The sequence below is a fragment of the Bombus huntii genome, chromosome 1 (assembly GCF_024542735.1).
Source record: "Bombus huntii isolate Logan2020A chromosome 1, iyBomHunt1.1, whole genome shotgun sequence".
NCBI lineage: Eukaryota > Metazoa > Arthropoda > Insecta > Hymenoptera > Apidae > Bombus > Bombus huntii.
In genome coordinates, this window is record NC_066238.1 from 13,262,587 (window position 1) to 13,283,278 (window position 20,692).

General features: G+C 37.8%; 1 protein-coding gene across 1 annotated transcript; it reads left to right on the top strand.

Moving 5' to 3' along the window:
• The first annotated feature begins 12,127 nt into the window (after positions 1 to 12,127).
• Positions 12,128 to 18,852, top strand: LOC126863351 (fork head domain-containing protein crocodile). Its single transcript, XM_050613823.1, has 2 exons — positions 12,128 to 14,198; positions 15,046 to 18,852. Exons 1-2 carry the CDS (start codon positions 12,838 to 12,840, stop codon positions 15,170 to 15,172), a joined length of 1,488 nt encoding a protein of 495 aa, XP_050469780.1. The 5' UTR covers positions 12,128 to 12,837; the 3' UTR covers positions 15,173 to 18,852.
• The last annotated feature ends 1,840 nt before the right edge of the window (positions 18,853 to 20,692 follow it).

Sequence of the window (20,692 nt, forward strand, 5' to 3'; positions counted from 1 at the left end):
ATCTAATGAAAACAGTTATTTAGCAAACAAATTAATTTTTCAGAAAAGACTACTCTACATTCTTCATTGAAGGCAATTATTGCCTCCACATCTATCTAATGAAAACAGTTATTTAGCAAAAAAATTAATTTTTCAGAAAAGATTACTCTACATTCTTCATTGAAGGCAATTATTGCCTCCACATAAAAAGATACTCTTACTCTTATTCTCACTCTTCTTATGGAAAAAAGCATTCTACTCGTTTACAATAATATTATGCACATCCGCTCCCTATATCGCTCCGAATAATATAGCTATAGTACTCCCACGTCAACCAACTCCTATTCACCGACTACGTAACTCCCTATTCATCAGTCAAGCTGATTAAATGTTAAGAAATACGCAATATTGTGTCGACGACCGCGACGATTGCTCCAGAAATAATCACTGGGTGGATAAATGAAACGATGCTGGAGGGTTTGTCAGACGATGTTAAGGAAAGCCTTATCAAGGATGGCTACGCATACAGAGGCTGAGGCATTTACGGGTGCCTCGGCCAGGAAAAGCCGAAGGGAGGAACGTGCGCTTATGCCGGCGGTGTTTGTTCAGCCGCAACTTCTCTAAATCTTTTGTGCATCGCAGAGGGTTGCGGTTGTCTCGTGTACAGGCGGTTACATATGTGTTCTGTTACCTATGTGCCTACTTAACGTTCAGGTACTTCGTATCTTTCCGGAAACGCAATGAAAAATGTCTTCGTCCACGACGAAATAAAAAATTTTCAACCGTTTCACGCTCTGTTGACAAACTGGATATTTTGTGTCCAAATATAATATTTTTACCATTCTAAGGCTGTAAAAAATTGGAAAAAGATCAGAGATACGTGTTGATGTCTCTATCGTATTATGGTATCGTTTGTTAAATCAAGTAGCTTAATCTACAAGACACTATGATGTAAATGTAGCAAATTCTAAATCATCTTTACGAATCTTAAAATTATTCTGTACTTGCCATTGATGTTTTCCTAGTGATAAAATTCTTCCCTTAACGATCTCACCAGAGTCTATTTTGAATAAAATCGAAGCCAAGAGAAGAATACGAAGAGGAGAACAAGACAGGATGTTCGAAAATCCAAGAAAAGCAGAGAAGACGTAGTTGTAACTCTGCGTTTCCGTACGGAGTTGTTGAAGGAACTCGTGGTTGCATCTTTGGATGCGTGGACGTAGGAGAAAAGTGGGATCGGGCACGGACAACCTAATGATAGTGCGGTAACGTGGAAGATAATAGCCATAGAGAGAAGTAAACGGCGAAAGCACCGGTTTCCTCGTGGGCGGGTAACGCGGCTAATTCCGACTGTTTGGTTAGCAAGCATTTAAGGTTTGTCTTGGCTGTTGCTTCGTGTCTTTTAGACAGCCGATCTGTGTTCCGACCAAACGAAACGGAAGCTAAACGCTCCTGACGAGGTGACGAGCCGACGACTCCGCTCGTTCGACGTTCTGGCCCACTCTGATTCTGTCTGACCGATCGTCTGCCTCGAATTCGCTGTGATCTACAAACGACTTTTAACAGACTCAGCCCTCAATCCTCAACATGACTATTTCAATTAGTAATGTACACATTTATAGTACACGTGTATTGCAGATTGATATTAATATAACGATATGTAATACGAGTGTATATATATATAGTTTCTTACTAGCGTATAGTAACCTTCAGCAGTAAGTATTTATAAGAGCGTTGATTATTATACTTGAAGACCATACGAGAGGATCATGATAAGTCTAAGCTCGATGATTTTTATATCCGTTGGTGGCTGAAACAGAGTATTTTAATATGATTTCATTGGAAAGGAAAACTGTTGAAAATGACAACGTGAGTTCGTGCTCGCCATCTATATGCAGCTGCGCTAGTTACAATAAATAGTAACTAGAAGATAGTTTCTAGATACAATCGATAGATTTAATCGATAGGTTAAGATGTTCTTTTGTTTTTATCCCTAGTCTATCCCTAGATTTATCCAAAGAGTAAAATAGTAGCTATTGTGATCCTATCTCTGAATATAGAAATAACAACAAAAACGAAAAGTAGATAGTAAATCCACGAAATTTTAGATGGAACCGACAGAATAATCAGCATTGTGACAAGAAATATTAAAAAAAATTCAAGGATAGATAAATAGTAGTGTCCCTAAGTCAAATCAAATAGAAACTAAAATTGTACGATATTGAACTAGTCGACAATATATTAAATTTCAAAATTGACTTTCCATAAGGAAAAAATATTACTTCATAGAAACGAATAATCTTCAAGTTTATCCGATAGCCAACCACATTTCTACCTTAAACATATCGTCTCGATTTTTCTATGACGATAACAGTTGCTTTTCTGTTTGAATAACTGCATTGATTCTTAATAAAGAACCAAGGGAAGATTGCTTGGATTTTGGAACAGAAAGGAAGATGAAGCAAGCGTGCAAGAGGAAACGACCTGGCCCGGGACAGTCTGGCAGTAGATTTATTTCCTTAAGACAGACAATGAGGAAGGAAATGTGGCTGATACGTTTTCAAGAAAAATAAACGTCTCTCGTGGCAGGAACGGAGGGTACAGAAGGGGACAAAGTTGGACTTTGCAGACGTTTGTTTTCGTCCCAGGCGAATCGGTCGCATTATAATGTTACTAAGCTCTAATCAAAATAACGCGCATTCGATGTGACTTCCTTGAACGACTCAACGATACTACTTTGCTTTAGAAAAACCTAGGTATACGATTCTCTCATGAAATTTGATCCGTGATATTAAGTTACAATAGAAATCTTCGAACTGAGAATTCTTTGAATTTTTTGTGCAAGTTCGAGGACAACGTGAGAAGATATACATATCGAGAACGTATAAAATTACTTTAAACGGATAAAATTTTATGGATTCTGTTTGGTGAACGATTGAAAGAAAAGCGAAAGAAGATAGAAACATTTAGATACAACGTTATTTCCTAATCATATTTTTTAATTACATCGTAGATGGTAGATAACTGCGATTGGAAGTGACGAAAGTGAAAATGATGAATTTAGAAACATTTAGAATAAGAATGGAACAGATCCGAGGGAAGAGTCGAACTTGTATTCTTCGAGATATTTACAAAAAAGAAACAACCCCTTCTATACAAGAATTATTATCATAAATCGCTACTTTTTATACAAACCTCGTAGAAATTGAGTTTATTATTTTCTTGTTATGTTATGGATAATAATGGCTAGTGACATGGATTTAAGGGGCGATATCTCGTGGGGTTCATCGGCTGGTTTAACCACAGGTGGGTTAAACTTTTATTGTCTACGTTTCTGGCATCATTTTTTAATTAATTCAACGAACGACTCAGCGGCATGTTTGGTTTGATTGATTGCAAGAATTATAAAGTTTGTGTAATTCTGAGCATAGTGGCGTAGAACTTCGTAACATAACACATCGACTTCCATCGTTATTTCAATCGAACCTGCTTATGATCCGTGCGATAATCAAGAAACAACGAAGCAGACTTTTCCTAGTTACGCACAAACGGTGGAACGTAGAGTGGACTAAATCTGCGGGCAATAGAGAAGACATAGAACGCAATGGCAAAACGTGTAGATACGTGCAGGCGAAACTACGCAACCCTATCTGCCGGAGCCAACCGCAGAATATCACTGCACATCCAGATAATCCCGCTGGCCTATTGATATGCTGATGGTGAGACGTGTCGCGTGAAATTGCCACCCGGTACGTATTGTCCGCCTGAATTCCGCTTGGGCCCTTTTCAACTTCGCACCCTCGTACCAGCCCGGATTCAATCCTATCGGCGCGAGCCAGGTTCCTCGTTTTAACCGAAAAAACCGTCGATTCGTTATATCGAACAAATTAATTTAAACGACTTTAAACTGTTTCGTGAAAAATCTCCCCTTTATATTCTCCGGTTTTTGAAAATATTTGTTAATTGGCAAATACAAGGGAATACTTTGGAGTCGTTTGATTAATTTTTTCGCCAAACATCTTGCCGTATCTTGGCCAATTCGGAAAAAATATAAAAGAACTTAGAAACAGGGAGATTTGTTCGCGAAAAATTACGAACATTTAATCGCGATTTAACGTTCGATCCTCGATAAACGAGTGACCTACTCCCATAAGTTTATTTACGCTACGAAGATGACACGAACTTACAGTAAACTTTAAGATGGATCTAAAAAACCGTGCGCGTAGAAACATCATTTTTCTACACTTTTTAGTATACACGGTGGACCCTAACGTAATCGTTGAACAGTTCGATTGTAGAAGTTTATGATAAATTTGGGGAAGATGATAAAGAGATGTTTTAATGAATATGTCGGAGATGAAAGAAAATCGAGATTTCCCGTCCGAAATGTTGGGAACAACCCCAATACCCTAGTCCAGACTTTTACTATAGCTGCACTTAAGTAATAAAAATAAGAAATAGTTTTAATGTTCCAATCTGACTTATGATAGCGGGATTATGACGCAGCCACGGTCACGGGAGAGACGTGCACCTGACGGAGGTATGAAATGATTATATGGCTCTCCTTAAAAACAAAGATTGACCCGAGAAGTGGGCACAGCAGTATATAAGAGCAGTTTCTTTCGGATTACGAGGAGTTAGTTTGTTAGTTAGTCGTTGGACGAGTTATCGAGGAGTTACCCGAATCGAGTAGCACGTTGATACTTGTCCTCCCGTGGGCCGTGGATTCGTTATCGAACCTGAATTCGTTGTCACCGTCATCTCGACCATCCTATTGCCATAGCCTCTTGTAGCGTCCACCTTCGTACCGATAAATATTAGCTACACTCGCGACGGCAAAGTAAAATAAATATTGCCAAGTATGTAAACTTGTTTGGCGGAAAGTTGAGTCAACCTGAATACCAGTTCTGCCGCGAGAAATGCGAAAGAAATAAAATGTAACTCTCCCTCTGTCCATAATAAATTGATTCTCAAAGAGGCAACATCGTAACTATCGATACCGAATGGTAAACTTCGCGTGATGGTGAACAAAGAGGGAAATTTATTTCTTTAAACCGAACTTGTTCGATTGTTGATACCTACGATTTAGATCCTGAGGCGAAATCCGCGGCGAAAAATCGGACCTGGTATCGGGCCGGAAAGTGGTAATGCTAACCAGATTAGCTTTTTCTCTTAGTCGATTTGAGAAACAGCAGACACGCTGCACCGACGTGTTTGTTATCTTTATGCGCGGATCGCATCGGGCGCGCGCGCGTCATATTCTCTTGCATGAAAACGCGCGGAAACGGCGCTGCGTAAACCCTGGACGAGTTACAAGCTCGTCGAAGATACGACGCAGAATTGTTGGTTCCTGTAAAGACAAACACGAGCAACTTGCAGCAGAACAAGAACCTGCAACCTGGAAGTTTCTCCTCTTGCGGCGTGGAGAAACGTTCCAGCTATTCGATCGACTTACTACCTGCTAGATCTTTGATCAAACTGCCGGTTGCTGTTTGATTATTTTCAAGAATGCCGAAACTCTGTGAAATTTATTCCAATGAAATTGTTACGAGTATCTTACGTTCGATTCTTTATACGAAGGCCTCGCCAGCCAATCGCTGTAAGTTACTTTTAATTGAAACCGACTTGCGTCATGGAGGTACCTTGTTAAAAATCTTCGGTCCAAGGAATAGTTTGTGTTTGTTTGAATATGGACATTGTAACGTAATCCAACTAAACCGATCCGTCGACCGATAATTCTGACAATGGCAGCATATTTGCTCGATTCGTTTATTAATGGACAGTAACTCACATTGATCGGTTTCTCAACTCTTCTTTATGGGTACAGAGTAAGGTACGATTGTTTGAGCAAGCTAATCTTCAGAAGAAAATGAATATTGTTATAAATAATTGGAATTCTTGGAAATAAGAATAAATACGAATTTATAATAATATTCATTTCCTTTCTTATTTCCAAGAGTTCCAATTATTTATAATAATATTCGTTACGTCATTTGGGAATACTACGAGAAAATGTAACCGCCACCTGATCGTAGCGGCTTAAATTATAAAGCAGAAGTACATAATTCACAATGTTAGTTGAAGATTGCTGGCGCAAGACGTAATAACACACATTTTCTGTCTCTTATAGGAGAACAATTATAAAATTCAATATGTTGTCAATCGGTTCCACGTCGATTCTGTTTTATTATTTAATCAATCATTGAGATTAAATGTGCAAAATTTTAACTAAAGCCACCTTCAGTAACGAAAGGGTTAACGTATTAACTGGCACAGTGGTGGTCGGTGAGTCACGTCACTAAAATCTTTAGAACAATTAAGACAAAGTAGTTTTCATGGATTAGCAAAAGCTCAGCAACGCGAATAGCTTAGATGCTTAAGATTTTCAAAAAAGGCGTCGAGTACGACATAACATTTTGCAAAAATCGAATGTTACGGTGTAGCATACTTCAATTTGCCACAATTACATTAATATGAATGAAAATAATAATTCATATTAATTAATAATATGAATTAATAATTAATATGAATTAAAATAATAATTCATATTAAACTGACACGTAAAGTGCCAGGATATAGAGAAAGGTATTTTATGAAAATTATTTGTTAATACACAATTGTATGTTAATAAACGTTGTATGCTACGAACATGTTAAAACGAATGGAAATCGAATCCCAAGGAGCAACTCAAACACTCCCACCTATTTTTATCGCGCGAAAAAGCTCGCGTGAAGGGAACGAGTCGACATCGAGGCGCGTATGATCCGATCGGATTAACTCGTAGGAAGTCTCCGCGTATTCCGTATGCCTCTCGTCTGCTGCCAGTTGTTTATACAACGATGAAATTTAATTCTCGGGACCACCGAACTCAGGAACTCGTGTAAACCAATACTCGCGGACTAACAGCCAGCCTTCGAGCGCAAAAAACTTCAAAGAAAAACCGAAGTGAAAATCGTTCGAACGAATGTCGTCTTCGATGGCGACCTCGAATGTCACACGTTCGTCCGATTCGACAGACACTTTGACTGACGGAACGAAAAGTCGTCTAATAGACTGTTAATTAACTCGATGAGAATTCTAATCGATCAGTTGGTAACTTTCTTAAGTAAATGCCTCGTGATCATCTGACCTTATACCGTTTCCTCCGCTCGATAACTTTTCCAAATTTACACGATATATTATTCCAAAACGATATACTATTCTGTGCTTATTACTTGTTTTATATTATCCTACACTCGTGCCTAGTAATGCTCAGACTGCGGATTTTTACGCATTCCTAGAAAATTTATGGGAAACTGCAGAAGCGCGCGGAATACACACGATGAAAGATATGAAATATGCAAAGTATTGTTCAAGCTTTATTTCTTTGAATTTGCGTGAACATCGTAGCATAGTAACGAATATGCAACGATCGACATTAACGCGCGAGAGTATCATTTTTATCGTTATATCGGGTTGGCAACTAAGTGACTGCGGATTTTGTTATTACCACCTAATGACAAAATCCGCAGTCACTTAGTTGCCAACCCGATATATCTAGCTACCGCATTTTATTAGCAATTTCATGGGATAACGTAGCGTCTCAAAGTGGCAAGAGAAAGGAATTTCAAACTGAGCAAAATTAGATACCGTAGATCAGAGCACAATATTTGCCAGAATAAATCGATAAGGAGAACAGACGAATCTGATAACGATCGTCGCGTTCTGACTGAGTCAATGCGAAGTTCTGTTCAGCTGTTTCATCATTTAATTGAACATGTTTGGAATTTGACGACACCATAGGTCGCCACAGTGTCGAGAATGTAAGAAAATGAAGGTTATCGTGAATGTAAATATCGTTAATCTAAGTGGCGTTGTTCGCACAAAGAGTGTCCCGAGTTTTAAAGAACAAACATTGGAATCCTACAGGAATAGTTAACATTCTTTCTTCTACGTATCTGTCGTACCACGTGATTGTCCGCCTAATTACAATTTTTTTAAATTATATAGGTGTTCGTAAAAGTATCAATTTCCATAGTGTAATTATTAACAAAAAAGGATTACACAGAAGTGTACATTCTTGGATCACAAAGGACGGTCGTCTACTTGGGATCCAATTTTTAGCTGCACACATGAAAAATATGAATCTGCACAATCTAATAGGCGCGAAGGCTGAAATATTAAATGAAAATGATAAAAACCAATCCAACGATCTATCAATGCGAATTTCGAGATTTCGAGTTGCGAGTTTGTTTTTTCTCTTGAATTACAATTTTAGCTTCAAGAGATGGCGTTTTGCGAGGCTAGCTGACCTTATTCCGTTCAACGGAAAACAGTCACTGTTCCAGAGATTTCGGAGATTTCGAGTTTGCGTACGAGTTTATTTTTCCTCCTGGATTACGAATTTATTTCCAAGCGATGTCGTTTTTAAAGGCTATCTGCCTTTATCGTGCCCAACGTAAAACATTCCTTGCACTCGGAGATTTCAATTCCCGGCATTGAAAACGGTGCCTAAGGAACGTCATGGGACATTCGAAAAAAAGAGCACGAAACATCCGCGTAACAACGTTTTTTTCTTCTTTTTTTTTTGTGATTCGCCAACAGCATGCGTCATAAAGAAAATGTACTTTTCTTGACGAGGCTCGTGACGCAATGCTGCCGGCGAGGCCACGAAATTCCCGGTTTATTGTTTCTGCCGGGCAAAAAAGAGCCCCGGCCATATCCACGCCGATCTTATGGGATAGGTCATGGCGGTCGTTTATTTGGAAAGACCTCGAAATTTCTTAAACACCTCGCGAGAGGTGCTTGTCGACCAGTCAACGCGAAAAGGAGCATGGAAATTATTGTCTTTTTTATCGTTCATCGCAGCTTCGAGCCGCCTTTTTGCCGATTACGCTTGACAATACGAATCAGATCCACTGAAATTAAAACTTCACCGTGGTCTACTTGACAATTTTTTCTATGCACCTTGTTTAGATTCGATGGTTCTCTTCAAGAAATACCGACCTTTTTATTACTTATATCGTAGCTTGTTGTGTAATTTTCATACGTGTAACTCTTGCGCATAGCAATCAATTATTCTTCTTAAAAGGATTTATTATAACGATGCGTGTTTGGAAAAGTTAATTGTTTGGGAATAATTTGAGTTAAAATGTAAAGTGACAGCCTACAACGCTATAACACGCGTAGCATCTCTCGGTCTCTTCATTTTTCTAACTGCACAGTCTTATCAAATGGATTAGCCGTTGGAGGAGCTACAGCTGTGGCGAGCGACGAATTTAGATAGAACGCGAGCAAAAGACAATTAAACTTTGGCCGAAAGTTGGAAAGCGTTGCCTGTGTGGGTAGCCTTAGGGACTGTAGGAGGGAAGGGGTCGAAAGGGACCCGAATCGAAACACCTACAATGAACGTTGTCTCATTTAAATGAAAATTAAACGTCGCAGGTTGTGTCATCGATTTTTCCCGTTTCGGACTGAACTCGCGCTTATATGCGCGGAAAATGAAAGAGATCAGAGATAAAGACAATAGAGTCAGCTTGAGATAAATTCTCCATAGGTTTAACGAATTGGGAGAAAATAAAATAGGATCGTGTAATACCTGATACGTTCCTAAGAAATGATTATAATACGTTCTAAGAGATAATTATTCAATTTTGTCAACGAGACAGGGACGATAGTCAGTCAAAGAACGCCATCTAATCAGGCGATTATAGTATTTCGAACTAGTCGTAGTCAGTCGTAAAGAGACCGCGGAATCCAGAACACGTGAAACCATAAGTGCGAACATGTGAAATTATTGAAAGTTGTCCTAGCCGTTATTCGAGCTGCTCTAACAAATTTGAAGAAGAACAGAGAAATTAACGTTTATCGGCATTTCTCTTCTTAAGGAGTTGGAATCGCGCAAATTTCGAATATCATTTTGGCGAAGGACAACGTATTTAAAATTAGTCACATTGTTGTCTCTTATCGCGACACACGTTCGTGTTCGTCATCCGCGAAATTACAGGAACCGACGTCAAACAATTTTTATCGGCAGTACGATGAATTATTGTATGAAATGTTTTCTTAAGATAACCTTCCTTCTCGTTTTCTCCAAGACTTCCGCAATTTGCAAACTTTGCAATTGTCTGCAGACGCGCCGAAGGTTCTCAAGATCATTTGTTTTTCGCGATTTGCAACGAAAGAGAAAAAACATTTTAAAACGCCCGTTTCGAACCACATTAAACATGGAATTGTAGTCAGACAGAAAACAAATGCGAAAATAAAAAATCTCTTTGAATGGTGAAATGTTTCACCGTGTTCCATGAAACCAGAAGAATATTAACACGCAAGTACGTTTATCGAAAACAAAAGTAAACGAGATTTTGTCAACAAAAGGTTCATTCAAATGAGATTTTTCAAACAGACAAAGATAATAACCTTTTTAAACATCAAATAAAAATCACATTTTCTTTGACGATAATAGCCATAGATACTTTGAATTCTGCGTTTCTGATCGATAGATTGAGATCTTCGAAATGGTTGCAAAACGTTGCCTAAACAATCTCTACGGTTATTTTTAATTAGAATTATTCTTTAAAATAAATTATTTTCAAAGTGAAAAACTCTGGCGTGATTCGTCGCTTGTTATTCGATGTATTGATGGGTTTGAAGAATTGTCGCGGACGATGCACGTGATTTGTGGCACGCGGTTCGCGGAACTGGAAACGAAAAAGTGGAACATCGCGACGATCGAAGATATTTTGAGAACCTGGATAGAAGTTCGGGGGGAGGGATTCACGAGGAGCCCAGTGGAAACGCTAAGATGGAAGCCGAGGTGTCCTCTCGAGTGTTTTCGCAAGACTGGAGTCGAACCCTTGGAAAAACAGACGCCAAATTGAATCCCTCGTCTATAAGAACGTGATGTCTCTCCCTTATCTATATAACTCTACCACTCGAGAGCCTTTTCCCCGGGGGTTTCTAGAGTTTCTTCGTCCACGGATTACACACCTATCTGTATTTCTCGCGCAAGAACCGCGTCGTACTTCCATTCGTCGCGTCTTTCAAAACGAACGTCTATAAAATACAAGCAACTCTTATTTTCGACGGTACCACGAAGATAAAATCAATAGAATTACAATTATCAGCTCGAAGTTTCACGCAAAAACACGTATTATTAATTATTTATAAATACCAGATAGAAATTTGATGAAAAAATATTGAATTTTTACAGTTGAATAAATAGTTATGTGAAAATTAATTGAAAAATATGGACATGTATTGTCATCGAATAATTCGATTTGGAAGACAGTTCACAATAATAATTACAGTGATAAATTAATATATTCGTTGCTGGTAATTTTACGAAGACCCTAAAACAGTAAACTGAAGATTTCTACAGTTAAAGATGAGAATTTCAAAAGTTCTCTAATATCACACAAAATAATTCAATTCTCTTTCCTGTACATATAATCCTTGATAACTACCCTACCTCACTATATTTTAGTCAATTAAACAGTATCCGTTAATATACCTTAAACCACTACATATATATGTATATAGTTGCAAAACTCCGATTAGTTAAAAAATATGTCACTCAATCCCCCAGAAAATGAACACTGTTATAGGTAAGAGGAACGCGAATCGATCAGAACGAAATCACCACGTGGTCGTCACTTCTAAATTCTCCGTGATCCCGCGACCAAATCCGTCGTTATCTGTCGAACCAAACAACGTAATCAAAACTCTCAAAAACTCTCTGGACAAAGAAACTCAATAATCCAACGCCCAGCCTTCGATCTTGCAAAATCCGTCGATTGATGGGTATACGGTGTAAAAGTATCCGACGGCCGCGTAGTCGCGCGCGGAAAAATTTCGCGTGTGCTCTCACACCACACGCAGGGCGATGCTCATTGTCTCGCTTTTGTTGCGTCGGCCCTGCGCGAGTCACGAGGGCGTGACTGAGTTAGGAGTGTGGCACGATCCTTGGCAACCTAACCGTAGAGGCGTCCACGAATTTCCCTTTAATACTAGCCCTCTGATTCGTCGACTCACGTAGGTGGAGTCACATGATTGGCGGCCGGCCAATCACGTGGCCCGTTGAATAACAGGCGGCAGGCCGTCACGGGGTTTCTCGTGATTTTTCGAAGAGAAGCGGCACGTACGGGTCGCGCAGCCGTGCTGCCCGACACCGAACACTTCGTTCGCTCGCGAGGCCGAGGCCCCAGTGTGTTTTTACTCGGGGTTGAGTAAACTCTGGCCTGTTGTGTATCATAATACGCGTGCACGCGGGTTTACGGGTTAGCCTTGCATCGACCACTGGATGCACCCTTGTCTTGCACCACGCCGCGCCGCCTGTCTCTTCCTCGATCGACGGAGACCAACTTCCCAACAGACTACAGAGATATTCCGAAGCGTCAACAAAACACCATTTAAACGGTCTAACGAGTAAACGAACGCCGCCGTCTCCGTCTACCGCCGACGGAATTGATAATTCGCCGACGATCTATCGAACCGAGTGGCTACCATGCCGATTCGAAAGTTTCAGTGAGTGACTGTATCGACTTGCTCAGAAATATCTAGTGAAATTCCCTATATCATCATATATCGATTCCACCATCCAATTGTTTAGTGACTAAGTGTAAATAACTAAATGTGACTGATCGAAATCAGTGAGTGAATGTAAAAATCAAAGTTCACTGCCGTCTTTGGAGGATATATAGGACATTTAACGTATTAAATAAAAATGTCGTTACGTTGAAACTATTCTGCAAATATATATAGCCAGTGATCTAGACATACTATATAGATTCACGTATCACAGAGCAGGCGCTACTGAATCTTTTTTAAAATCACCTCCACGTGTTTAAAGTAAAGCCAAGATCAGGTGCACTTGTAAAGATGCATACGCTGTTCAGCGAGCAGAATGCATATTACAGGCACGCAACGGCGGTTCCTGTTGGGATGGGCACTCCGTCGTATCCAGGAGTGGGCGCCGCACCAGGATACTACGAACAATACCGGTACGGCGGTTACGCGACGGCGGCAGGTTACCCGGTCTCAGGCATAACCCAGCAACACATTCACCATCCCGGTAAGGATATGGTAAAACCTCCGTATTCTTACATAGCTTTGATCGCGATGGCGATCCAAAACGCTCCCGACAAGAAGATCACGCTAAACGGGATTTATCAATTTATCATGGAGCGTTTTCCTTATTACCGTGAGAACAAGCAAGGCTGGCAGAATTCGATCAGGCATAATCTCAGCTTAAACGAGTGCTTTGTGAAGGTACCAAGGGATGACAAGAAGCCCGGTAAAGGAAGTTACTGGTCGCTGGACCCGGATAGCTACAATATGTTCGATAACGGTTCTTATCTAAGGCGTCGGCGGCGCTTTAAAAAGAAGGATGCCCTGAAAGAGAAAGAAGAAGCATTAAAGAGACAAGGCTTGGTTCCCGAGAAGCAACGTAATCAGGACGAGACGAAACCTAGTAACATTGTAATAGCGCCACCGTCGGATGCGTCTACGAAGAAATTGGGCACCCTGGACACGACTTTGTGTAAACCGAAAAGGGAGCCGGTAAACGACGCTGGTAGTCATTGCATGGCTGTACAAGCGAAATACGGTCTTCACAGTCCTATTCAAGACACAAAGACAGCGGTAACGACGACGTCAGCCGTCGCAATAGCTGGCCAAAGCGTCATCCAAACTGCTCTGGGTCATCAAGTGCACCAAGCTCATCAGGTTCATCAAGACAGCATTCAAGATGTGTCTATGGGATTAGATCCTACTAGTTTTAGCGTGGATGCATTGATGACGACGAGAGAGAACAGCGCAGCTCTAATGACAAGGGATAATCCACATCATACGCATCATCCTCACGGTCTTCAACATACTCACCCTCACTCACACTCGATTATGACGAGCAGGGAGTCGATGGGTTCGGGGGTGGTCTCCAGGGACCACCTGCCCTCCGTTTGCGCGACTACAACCACGACGACGGCCGCCGTCGCGGCAATGATGGCGACTACTGGATACGGTCACAGCAGCACCGTGTCTAGGAGCAACGGCTCGCCGCCTGGAACCATGTACGCGCCTTATTGCACGCCCACGGCTGGTTACATAATGGATCATACGGAATACAATTCGAGAAACCATAACAACACCGCGGGACACTCGCAATGGTACCAGGAGGCGGCCAGTCCCGACGCCGCCGCCATTTATCAGGATACTCAATCGCCGAGCTGTCAGCTTTACAGGTAAAAACAGAAATCACTGGTGGATCCTTTCGCTGTACTACCGTCGTTTATCCTTTATCCGGGGAAGATGTCTAATGAATTGTAGTATACGAAAAGCAGAACAATTTAATTATTTAGAACTTGCAATTGTACTGTAGCGAAAGTACAATTTTTGCATATATGTATCTAGATCAAAATTATTCATTGTTTCGCTGTTTATTTTATTACCATTTTTTCTTAACTTAAAAAAAATTTTTTTGTAAGATCTCTTTCCAAAGATGTCTTTTATAAGTAAATAGGTAAATGTATAAAAGAATAAAAGGATCTAAGTACTTGAAATTAAACATTGTATTGTAATTAAAGCGATATGAAATTTTATGATATAAATAAGTATAATATAAGTAATATGAATATAATATTGAAATATAATTGTACTACAATATATGTAGATAGTGTAATGAGATTGGTGATGGCTAAGCGTATTAAGATTAATTATTTACAATTTTAAATTGTATTGCCTTAAAATGTAGCAAAAGTGCAGTTTTGTAATGTGCGAATATATAGCATAATATAAATTTTATAACGTATTCTAGCGAGAGCAGAATAGATATTTATCATTAAAAGTAAGAAACTTAATTTCCTAAACCTTTATGTTAATGTGAGCGAGAGAAAATAACTATAATGTAACATAAATTATATAACATAATTGTACCATAATATGACCTAGTGAGATATTAAATGTAACAAAATTGAATTATTTGAAAAAAATGTAATAACAGTGTTACATATATTACAAATTATTATCCATGGATGTTTTCCTTTGCAAGAACGATTTTGGAAAATGTGGTAAAGTATCCACAATTTTCAGATCCAGCCCGCCAACTCCTCTCTCATCGAGCGCAGCTCCGTCTCCACCCTTGTACCACAGATACTACCAAGACTGCAATACTGTCAACACTAGCGGAAATCTACCCATCACGTTGCATAAGTACTGAGAATACCGAAATTCAAGGCCTCATCACCGAGGCCTTGAAGAACATCACACCGAGCACTACGACCCGAGCTTGGTTTATGTGAAACAAGAGTGGATCCCGTGCACGGAAGAGCTCGCCAAAGAGTGGAATTAGATAAGTCTAGAAATCCATGATAAAACGGCGTGAAAGTAATATCAATTTGAATCTCAATTTGCCGAAACTATACGAACTAAACGATACGAAAATAGCTGTAGATATTTCATCGTTCATGTACTTGATAATAGTACAATGAATGTATAACGTAGCACGTTATAGGTGCAGTAAAAAAAGGATTTTAACGAATAGGAGAGAATTGAAGGACTCATGACAAAAACGATCCTTGTTCGTATTTATCTCCAACATCTTTTATTTCTGTTTTAATTTATTTCAGTCCCTTTAATGAAATATTCTTCGTATTAAACAACTGAATGGACTGCCATAATGAGATTGGACTGCTCTAAGAAAAAGCAATTTGAGATTAATCAAAATCAAATCACTTTCTGGAATGTGCTATATATTCATAGTCAACTAATATTCGGAATAATAAACTTTTACACTTTTTAATACGAAAGCTGCATTTCTTTCTCATCCAGAAAAATACATTTTAGGTATTGGCGCTGTCCTTTAATTACTATAAATATATTTATATTCATATTGTAGAAGAATTATATTTAATGAAATCATAAAATTTTGTATCTCTTGGCAAAGGTTGTTTTTCTTATGAGTCTGTCAATTATTAAAATGCTTGCAGTGAATTGTGCGAATAGTTCAATAACATTCGCTAATTTCCACTTCGATTAGAGACATGTTGTTGGAGTGGAACTACATATAGTTCGAGGTATTTTATACTCTATCGAATCTTATTCCGGTTCTATGTATGTATATCGATCGAGAAATAACGAACGAAGGAAATGAATCGTTGTATGCCAACTAAAGTTATACATACTTGACATTTTCAAGACATTATCGCGATCACAGTGAACACGTGTCCTTCTTCGGGGCGTAAAAAGTTTAGTACACATGTACTACTTGATCTAAGGAGATAGCAGATTGACATATAGCTTCAAAATGGCCGCTGCTGGCAGCAATAATTTTTTTTTTCATTTCTTTGTTTGTATTGAGTAAATAGCAGAAAATTCGATGATTGAAAATCTGATGGAAAGTTGAGGTTTTTGCTTTTTATAGTCTCCTTTATTCAATTACAAATATTTAATAATTGTTTCGTAACAATCTGTATAACTTTACTTAAAATGCAGAAATTGTAGCTTTAATTTACTCAAAGTGCAAGAATTAAAGCAATGGACACGGAAGACTTTAAATATTCCAACAAATTTTAAAAAATCAGAAAATACTACAGAGGACATTTTAACTACGTAAACGTATAAGGAGGGCAGTATTATACAGATTGAGGTTTCGGGATGATACTTTCGATCTCTAAATACTTACGTGATCAGTTTTATTGCATGCTGGATCATTCATTAATGAATCGGAAGAGCGAATGACGCGAGATGTGGCGTGAAAACAGATATGAATATCAGTGATGATCGTCGTCACCTGAGCAAACAAAGGCAGATCTCTTTACTGATCTACGGTAATTTTGGCCGATTCAAAATTCCTTCTTCTCGCGATGATCTTGTTTGCACTAAGATACGAACGATCCTGCACACATTGCAACTGTACAAACCTGCAGCGAATTAATGAGACAGAAAAAAATATTTCAGGCAGTGCACGTGTCCCTGTCGGAATTATCCATTTCCGATAAAAACACGAGATCAATATTCAAGATACTTAGAAACAGATTTTTAGACTATAAAATAGAAGAATTGATAAAGAAATGGATGATTATTAATGCAATTTAATATACCAGATGGTTTTAGCACTACGATGTCAATATAATTTTTAAACTGATAAATTTTATTTTAGTGATCATTTTTGATAGTTTTTAAAATCAATTTCATTAATAATATTCGCAATATGTTGGAATATTATTTATATATTTATTGATCTTCTTTATATAGCTCTTAATCTTGGACGCCATATTGGGAATGAGAATATACCATAATGGTATTTACAATCGAGGATTAATGGAATATTATTATACTTGATACAGAATAGTGACTGTAGCAAAGTCGTTTTCTCAATTGAGTTAAGAATTGATGGATGAAGAAAGTTACATCGATAATTCGCATCAAACGTTCTTGTGGCTATAATGGATACAATTGATGGGAGTGATATAGTGAGGTTATAAAATTTTTAACATTTATGTACATGTTTTGCAAGCAATTCTGTATAGTAATTCGAGACAAGCAAGGGGAGATAAGAAGCCACGAACCTCGTTCAGGATGGTAATGTTAAATAAATAACAGTAATATTTTATTACTCAATCTTTGGTAAGACTCTTAAATTATACATAGAGAGATATAAAAAAGATTGCATAAGGTTTTAGAACTAAATCATTTGTTATTTTTCAAAATTTTAAATACTGATTTACAAATAATTCTTACAGTTTGAGATTTAAACTATTTACATAAAAACAACATCGATCGGTGTTTCAATCTGAAATCTGACAATTTATAATTATAAATAGTGTTTACGTATTAGCAAGTACAAATAATACTCTATTAATACGATACAATTATGCAATAACAGGCAAATAAAAGAAATTGAAACAGAAAGAAACCTATAAGTACGTATGTTATTCTGATGTACGTACAGTAAACAAATAAATAAACAATAGTTATTTCTCGTATATCCGTCTCGGACTTAATGTTCTAATTTATAACCTCAAAATATCAGCCCCAGCCAATTATACATTCAATGAAAACGATGAAAGTTCTTTCTGCTAGTTAATTAAATGGAACGAGACAAAGGTGATAAAAATTCGTAAAAAGTAATACGATCGTTTTCGGTAGTGCGTTTGTGTGTCTCGTCATTTTATGCATTTATTCGCGTAACGTTATTCCTTGCAACCAATGCGCGCGATTTGGTTGCACGAAATTGGTAGTTTACCGAGGATTAAGATATAATATATATTTATTGCAAAACGGATCGTGTGAATAATTAAACGATTGAAACGGAAAAAATCGTATCGTAGATAGATCTCTGCGTGTATATTATTAAAAAGAGTGTATATATATATATACACACACACATATATATATATTAGATATATAGATTGTATAGATAAAGCTATATATGTATAAATAGACAGATCTATATATACAGAAAACGTATTGATATTACGAATTAGTAATAATAATCGCAAACTTATTAACGTAGGATAAGTCGTGCGAATACGAAAACCTTACGAAATAAACGTAATGAAACGTAACGAAAACACCTTGTGTTATTTTTTTGAGGTATCTTTGCACGAAATTCTCGATTTATCCAACTCTCCTTGCCCCACCATACGTCTCACGGTTCGGCGATACCGACCGATACAACACTTGTAAAACTATTGTTCAACGTATCGAATGTTTGTTGGTATTACGGAGAGAGAAGTGCTTGGAAAAAAAATATTTCGTTACAATTCGTTTTTTTTTCTTCTTTTTTCAACGATGAACATCGGTATTCACAAAAGTGTAAATGTATACAGTACGAAACACGATCGATATAAACACCTGCGAAAATAATAGGTCCATTTAATTATCCGTAGCATTGATCAAAATTAATTCCATTATTGTGAGGGAAAATTTTCGATACTGTCGAAAAAAATATTCGTTTTACTCAACACAATGAAACGTAGAATTAAAAAAAAAAGGAGAAATGGTCAAACAATCGTTTGAATCGGATTAACAAACCGAACGATTTTACGAGGGAAAAAATATAAAAGTAACGCATCGTTTAGGATTGCGAAAATAATACAAAGGTGAACTCGTTTAGAAGCTTCGCGAAATTTTCAAACAGATGCTTCGACTATTGTATATACAACCGCTGCATTTTGGTTGGCACTTTGTTGCATCTCAGAGATCGATTTCGATTATTTCTAGTCACGACTCACGAAACGTTATTTCTCCGTATCGACGTGGGCGATAATGGAAAGATAAGAATATCTTGCAACGTCCAGCCGACTTTATTCATCGAGATATGTATTTGTATGATCGAACGACATCGATGCCTGCGTAATTTCGATGGAATTCTTTTTGCAGAGCTCAATGTTAATAATAAAAAGTACGATCAAGTTAATTGAGTCAAGCTAAGTACATAATTTGTCTTGTAACTTGGAAAATTTGATTAGATAGCACTGTTATGAGTCTCGACTATTATGGATCTATTGTTAAAGTTTGCAACAAATCTGCAAATATATAATAAAAATTACAAGATATTTCATTTGATATTAATATAGCCGATGATTTACATTGTTAATTATACAGATTATTATGAGGTTATGTTGTTCAAAGCCAATTATTAGAGGTTATAACCAAAAGACAGGCGTTATTAGTATAAGAAAAAGTTCAGTAAGTATTACATAGTATAGTTGCCCTATAATCTAGTATTCCGTAAAATTAAGATATAAAGAGGTTATGTTTAACTATTAGAGGTTGCATTCGAAAGTCTCGTTAACAATTAATATTCGTTATTAATATGAAAAAGAGCTCCATAACTAACACAGTAGCTCTACGATTTACTAACGAGTAAAGTTTCGTCCGGTTGTTCGGTGGTTTTCGCTCGAGGCAATATTGAACTGCATCTGCCGAAACACGTGCTCAGGATAAAGCTGGGCTTTAGGACGTTTCGTGCCGGCAATCCGTTAGTTCGCCGAAAGATAGAGTATATACCTATTGACCAGTTAGCAGAATCTCTCCGAGCACGCGTTAGTCTATCCTGTTCCTTTCGCCTAAGGGTCTTTGGTTTATGGAAAACCCAGGGTCGAAAATCTCTTGGAACATAACCGTGTGCCCTATTCTAAAATGCACGTTGGTTCCAAATTCCGTCAGAGTTTTAGCTATTTATGTATTAAGAACCAACGTTGCGTTAACGCAATATTTTATGTGTAATTTCTTTTTGGTCAAATCACATTCAATTCTAGCGTAATTATTAAAAGGTATTCCAGAAATTTGCCATATATTTTTTCTTTCGTTGCTAGTTCTTCCATTTAGTTTCTACAACTGTATTTTATTAAAATCTTTACCTAACTCAAAAACAAGAAAATTGGAAACGAATTTAAAAGAATACAAAAATAATACGTATTTTTTATTGGAAATTGTTTAGGAAACTAACATAGCGAATGAAAATTATGGCGGGATTTATTAAAAACTTCTACCTAACCTAAAAATACGAGAATTGAAGGCAAATTCAAAAGGATGCAAAAACAATGCGTTTTTTTTTATTGAAAATCACTTAAAAAACCGAAATGGCGAATGGTAACGTGACGTCTGTTGAATTAACAGAAAATTATGGTAAAGTTTATTAATTGCTTGTGACAGGCACTTTATCAAAGGCAGAATCGAATTAGCGATCGACAGGCGAAAGTGATGGACATCAGAAGAGGTATTTGCACGG